This window comes from Vidua macroura, chromosome 11, assembly GCF_024509145.1.
Source record: "Vidua macroura isolate BioBank_ID:100142 chromosome 11, ASM2450914v1, whole genome shotgun sequence".
Taxonomy (NCBI): domain Eukaryota; kingdom Metazoa; phylum Chordata; class Aves; order Passeriformes; family Viduidae; genus Vidua; species Vidua macroura.
This window is the reverse complement of record NC_071581.1, coordinates 11,176,527-11,183,033: the sequence shown is the minus strand read 5'-3', so window position 1 is coordinate 11,183,033 and position 6,507 is coordinate 11,176,527. Positions and strand designations below refer to the sequence as shown.

General features: G+C 52.9%; 1 protein-coding gene across 2 annotated transcripts in view; it reads left to right on the top strand.

Annotated features, from left to right (window-relative positions):
• Positions 1-1,040: 1,040 nt before the first annotated feature.
• The window catches only part of SALL1 (spalt like transcription factor 1), a 15,776-nt gene continuing 10,309 nt past the window's right edge, over positions 1,041-6,507 (top strand). Inside the window, exons 1-3 of one of the 2 annotated variants that reach the window (XM_053987599.1) lie at positions 1,072-1,129; positions 1,328-1,502; positions 2,060-2,152. In XM_053987599.1, the coding sequence (XP_053843574.1) occupies positions 2,077-2,152 (76 nt within the window). In that variant the 5' untranslated portion in view covers positions 1,072-1,129; positions 1,328-1,502; positions 2,060-2,076. Of the gene's footprint in view, positions 1,130-1,327; positions 1,503-2,059; positions 2,153-6,507 lie in introns of both variants that reach the window. The other variant, XM_053987600.1, reaches the window with a different exon arrangement.

Below are 6,507 nucleotides of genomic sequence, written 5' to 3'. Positions count from 1 at the left end.
TTTTCGGTTCGTATGCATTTGTTTGGTTGGGTTTTGCGACTGTTTTTCTTCCCCCCCACCCTTATTGATAAACGTTTTACAATCTCTTTCGTTTAATAATGAGAAGAAAACGCCAGTAAGCCGGTTCCTCGAATGGGAAGATTTGCCCCTCTCTCCTTTCTCCTCTCGCTCTCTCTAGGCTTTACCGGTTCATTTGAAATTGAAATGAGTTGGATCTGATCAGCCTCTTGCTTTTACAGAGAGTTTGTTAATATTAATACGGGAAAAAGGAGTAGCTTCTATAGAAGAGTAAATAATCCAGCGGGGGGAGTGGGAGGAGAGAGCATTAGATGGGTCAGGGTGGAGGGAAAGAAACGCCTGTGCTCCCGCTTCTGCCGGTTCAGCTTATTTTACAAAGTAACTTTCCGTGCCCGCAGCAGCGTGACGCGCGGAGGGGCGCGGAGAGCGGAGCTCAGGGGGACACCCACCATTTACCCACAGTACGTGTATCGCTGGATATACGACATATTAAAAAGAGCCTCGTTTGTAGCCTCTGTGCAACTATACTTTTTATTTCAAGATCGTGACATTTGTTTGTGAGGGGTTCCTGCTCGGAAGTAACACATGGGCGTAAGAGCTCGGCGCGCGATGCGTCCCGCGGCAGGAGCGCGGTGCCCGCAGGGTGTCCCGGCGCCGGGAGCGTTGGGGACCGGGCACAAGGAGCGGCCGCGGGGAGCGCAGGGGGCTCGGGACGGTCCCCCCGCGCCACACTCAGCCCAGCCCGGCCGGCTCCGCCTGCGCGCACGGCCGGCCCCGGCGTCCGCACGGCTCCGCGGGCCGGGCCGGGCCGTTCCGCTCCGCGCTCGGCGCGGCCGGGGGCGCCTCCGGCGGGCAGATGCGCGTCGCTCCCACGTCCAGGAGGGAACAAAAGTCAGGAGCGAGGCGGGGGAGGGGGGGTCGGGGGAGCGGAGCGGGGCCGCGGAGCGGGACGCGCCGCGCGCCCCCGGCCACGGCCCCGCCGCCGTTCGCAACGGGCTCCCCGGGCGGACTGACGGCGAGTGCAGCCAACCCGCGCGGCGCGGGGGCGGAGCGGCCGCCTGGTCCGCCCGCCGCTCCCAGCGGCGCCCTAATTGTCCTGGGAATGTGTGAGGTAAAAAACAAACCCTTCCTATTTTCAGCACCCCTCGGGCCGTGATATATGGAAAGAGAAGTGGTGGGGGTGGGGGGTTGAGTGGTGGGAGAGAGATCTGGGAGAGGGCGAAATGGATCTTTATTTGTAAATGCGGAGACAAGGGAAAAAAAAATACCAAAACCAAGAAAAAAAAATACACCAGAAACTTTTTTGCAGCAGCGGGACGGAGCGAGCGGCAGCGCGGCGGCGGCCGGAGCGGGGCCGGACTCTCCCCGCGCAGGCACTTGCCGGGTGCGGGGCCGACCCTCCGGGGCCGCTGCTCCCTTGCCGGCCGCCCCAGCCGTGCGTCCTGCCCTGATCGATTATTGGTCACTCTGCCCTCCCTCCACCGGTTCGGACTGCGGGCGAGGCGGGGGGAGTTTAAAAAAAAAAAAAAAAAAAAAAAAAAAAAGAAAAGAAAAAAAAAAGAAAGGAAAATAAAAGTGAAACGCAGGGCAGAACTGTGGGAAGGAGGGAGGGAGGCGCGGGGAGCCCGTCGGGGCTGGAGGAAGGGGCGAAGGGAGACACATTCCTATAGTAACCGGGATGGCGCGATGCAGCTCCAGCTGGTTGCTAAGAGGGTTAAACTGTATCCAAACAGCTTTGGGGAAATCCAGCCCCTTCTCCTGCCACATGGATCGACTCATTGGGTGGGAGCGGCGGAGAGACAAGGGTCTCCAGCAAATCAGCGCCTAATTGATTAAGGCGAGCTGGTTTGAATAGAGCTGGCCATGTGCCAATCGCCTTTCAAAGAGCCCCTCTATGATTAATCGCAATGCATTATTGATAATCATAATTATAGCAGGACACATGCGCGGTGCGCGGAGGATCGGGGAGGCTGGGGGGGGGAGGCTCGATTTCCGTAATTTTGAGAAGATTTTTTTTTAGTAATTTTTTATTCTGCCCCAGCTGATGTTTGAGCCAGCATGTCGCGGAGGAAGCAGGCGAAGCCTCAGCATTTCCAATCCGATCCCGATCTGGCCTTGTTATCCCAGCGAAATGGTGAGTTCTTCTCCTCTCCCTCGCACACATTTTAACACAAACACACAAAATAGATGAACTTACCTTGTGGGGAGTCGGAACCGCGCCGGGCACTAGTGCGGGACAACAAGATCTCCCGGAGTTATATGCGGGGGGAGGGGGGTCCTTTTGAGGTTTTGGTCCAAGTTCTTGGGTTTTATCTTATTTTTTTTTAACTCAGCGTTTTGTTTCGTCTGTTTCTTAACGAAACTCCAAACTCTTTCCGTTTTTTGATGTTTTCCCTCCGCCCTCTCGCAGCGGGGCGGTCTGGCATCCTGAGCCCGCGGGAGATGGATCCGCGCCCCCCGCACGGAGTCTCTCTCCGCGCCCCGCGGAGCTGGGAAACAAAGTGGGGCTGCGGTGGGGCGGCTGATCCCGTAGCCCCGCGGGACGGATGCCCCGTCCGGCCACACACGCTGCCCGCGCCGTCCCCCCGAAAGGGCCGGAAAATCCCCCCCGGGCACCCACTTTCTCGCCCGCCTCCCCCACCCCCCCGCGGACCCCAGCGCTCCCGCACCCCCCGCTCCCCCGCAGTCCCGGCGGGCGGAGGACGCTGCCCCGCCGCCCCGCAGCCCCGGCCTCCGGCTGCACCAAAGGCTTCCTGGAGGCGGAAAAGTTGCCGCCGCCGGGCCGGGCCGCGGGGGGATCGCCCCGTCCCGGGAGCTGCCGCCGCCGCGCCGGGCTCCGCGCAGCCGCCGCGCTCAGAGGGGACTTGGCGGCCGCAGCGCGGACGCTCCGGGCGGCGGGGAGCCGATTTGTTTTCCCTAAGGTTGTGTTTTTTGGTTTGTTGGGTTTTTTTCTTTTTTTTTTTTTTTTTTTTTTCCCCTGCGTCTCCCGCTTCCCTCCAAGCCGGTAAGCGAGGGATAAACGCTGGCTTTGTGTCCGCCAGGATTTGCAGAGGGAGCGTGTGAAGTATCTTTTTTTTTTTTTTTCCTTACTCCCTTTTTCCCTCCCCTCCGGAACAGGGGGATTTCGTAGGAGTTCGGCACAGCCCGGCGGGCGGCGGAGGGGACGTGCCTCCGCCCGTACCTGTGCTGGGACGCGGGGCGACAAGTGGTCGACTCGAGGCGCGGCCGGGCGGCCCGGGGCAGCGTCCTCCCTGCCCCTACCAGCGCAAGCTCCGGGTCCCCGGCGGCCATGAGGAGGGTGAGGGCCGAGGGGCCGCGGGGGGACCCGCCGGCCGCGGGTGCGGAGGGCGCCGCGGCGCAGAAGCGCTTCAGGCGGGCAGGTAAGGGAGGACCGGGCGCGGCGGAGCCCCTGCGCCTCCCGGCCCGGCCCCGCCGCTCGGAAGCACCGGGCGCTTCCCGCGGCAACTTCTCGGGGAAGCGGCGGCGCGGGACCCTCCGCTGCCGCGGCCGCTCCGCGCCCGGCGGTGCCGGCAGCGCTGGGCCCGCCGAGCCGCCGCCCGGCCCCCGCCGCCGTGCCTGCGCCTCTCGGCCGCGCCGGGGCACCGCCGGGGACAGAGTCCGGGCTCCGCGCGTGGAAACGGGGCGGAAAGTTTGCGGGATGTTGTGCTTCGCTGGGAGCATTTACCCGGCTTCCGAAATCCCCTGAATGCCCTTCTCGTACACCAGCGAATAGATCAGCGCTGGCTCCGCGGAGCTCTGCGAAACATTTCTTAAAAGTCATTTGGGTCCTGAGAGTCGATTTGGGGTTTTTAACCGAGTTTTGTGAGCTTTGAACGCACTCGAGTTTTACAGATTCCTCAGCATAATCCCCTTTCTCATCTTAGTAAACGTATTTATTTTTCTTACGATATTATTTCCACTTCCGCTCGAAGTTTGTAGTAGGAGTTGGAGCAGCGTTAGGTTTTTAGTTGTCTTTCATCGGCCTTCTGTGAAAGAATTTGGAACTTCTTAAAGTGAGCAGGGAAAAGAAAAGCAGAGAGGGATTTTTTTTTTACATCTTCACTTCGTATATGATTGCATCTTTTGACATTTGCTATCTTTTTTTGTTTGTTTTTAGTTGGTGGAACAGGTCAAAAACACTTCAAAGTATCTTTTTTTAAAGTAGCCGTTTTCTTCTGTTTCTAGTCTTTTGATCTGATTTTGCACATCGTTTTCAAATGAAGTACAGTGGGAGTGTGAGAAAGGAATGTTAACTGAGCAGCTTTCCTGCCTGTTGCTAAAGGATGTCCTTGAAGTAAGTTGGATCTTGCCTGAAATGATGGCATGGAAGTGAAGCTTTTGTTTAGTTTGGGTGGCTGTCGTAAGTTAAAGAAGAGAATGACCAAGTTTATTCTAAAACTATCGACCAGTTTCCTAGGAAAAGCAGTGTGCTCTACTATAAAATCTGTAGGAGCCTCCCCTTTCCCTTCTCTAGTCCTGGTGCCGGGTTGTGGCTGGTTTACATGGCTGGACGCTAAGTTTTGAGTCAGTTGCCCAGAAGGTGTGCTTTGTAATGGTGCTCCAGGGTTCAGAACGCTGCAGAAACATTAGCATAGAGCTACCCCCGCCTTTCCGGGGTCCCCGGCCCTGGCAGCAGCTTCGCATTTGAGCAAGACCGGGTGGGAGAGCTACGGCGGGGACGAGTTTGCGTTGTGTGCGTGTGAAATTGCAAAACAAAACTTGGAAATTCCGGGTGCTTCTTTCTTCTTTCATCCTGTGAGTTCAGGTTTGCTAAACCATGTCCGGTTTGCGCAGGGTGCAGGCGAGGGGAGCATCGCTGCCTCTGCAGACACTTGCAGTAAGGTACTGCTGGGCAGAATTTTGAGCAAATCCATAGAGTGGCTCCGTGAAAATTTCTTGCATCTGATTTGAATTCCGGTTTGTTAAAACTTTCTGCTGTAGTTTCATACCTAAAGATCAATAGGTAAAAAAGTTCCTCACACTGCATCAGCATGTTTTGGTTTGGCCTTTTTTTTTCTTATCTCACTCTGTCTCTCTCTCTCTTTTTTTTTTTTTTTTTTTTTTTTTTTTAAAGTTCAAAGCTCATGAGTTCACTCCCACCAGGAGGACTTTCCACTTTAAAATATGTTTCTGGTGCAATCAATGGATAAGTACGCTTACCCTTGTAAAATCCTCTGTATGTGCACATTTGATAAAGTTCGCATTGAAGTGAACAGAGCACCTCTCAAATTAATAGCAGAAATTACTTGCAGCATAAATTGTATTCAACAAGTAACTAATTACTGGTAGGAAGTGGGTAAGAGATCGTGGGATTATTTCCTTTTTGCTAATAACTGCAGCCACTTTCATTACATTTTAGATTTTTTTTTCTTTTTTACAGTTTCTTGAAATTACATTCCGAGTTGTAAAAGAACATTTTTGGGGTGCAATGTTCCAGGGCAAAAGTTATATTGGAGAAATAAACCATCTATACTTTGACAAAGAGAAAATATTTTCTGCACTTTCATTTAAAGGCTCATCAAAACCAGTGCCTTTTCATGTCAATAATGGATTTTGGTGAATTCCTGTTGCAGCATTATGATCATCCACATAATTGTTACTGGGCCCATGAAATAAAAGAAATTATTATTGCTGTGCTCAGTGGGATCTGGAGGACAGGATGCTTAGGAGACAGAACTGCACAGTTAGGCTGCTTTTAGTTCATTACATAATTAGGCCTTTTTGTGAGGTAGCTGCAGTCTGTTGGTTCAGGATACAGACACTTGGGTTTTTTTCCAAAGGTGAGCTCAGGGTGTAGAGGGCCTTGTGAAATATCACTTATGCAGATGCAATTCAGAAATAATTACTGAAACCCATATGGTGGAAGTTGTCTAAACCCAGTGTTAGTTCAGACCCGTTGTGTGTGTGTTTCCCCTACATAACCCCAATCTTTGTCTTGCTGCAAAATATTTATGTTTTAGTTTGTACCTTATTTATCTTTTTGATGCTAAGTAGCATCTGGCTCCCTGAGGACAAGCCCTTCTGTATATTTAGCTGTACCAGTGCTTATTGCATAACTGGCTTTTAACCATATTCATGCTTTAATTGTGAAAACATGAATCTTTATTGAAATGACCTGACATGCCTCAGAAAACACAATTATGATTCTTGAAACGGTTTGTAAAAAACAAAAGGGCCATCTCCTGCCAAAGGCGCCCTGAAGAATCTGTGTTGTGTGTGTTTTCCACACTTGAAGGTACATCACACCTTTGTGCTTCCAGTCTTGAAAAACTGAAAGCTGAAACGTGTGAGTGAAATTGTTGCTTCGTGTCTGTATGGCTGGTGCTAGGAAAAAAAAAAAAAAAAAAAAGTGTTCAGCTGTTTTAACCTTTGCTAGCCTCCTTCCATCCAAAGGTGACAGGGTTCAGATCACAATATGTACTTCAATATCTTGCCAGTGACCCCCGAATTGAGTCTTACTGGTTGCTTAGCAGGAAGTTAGTAGTTTAT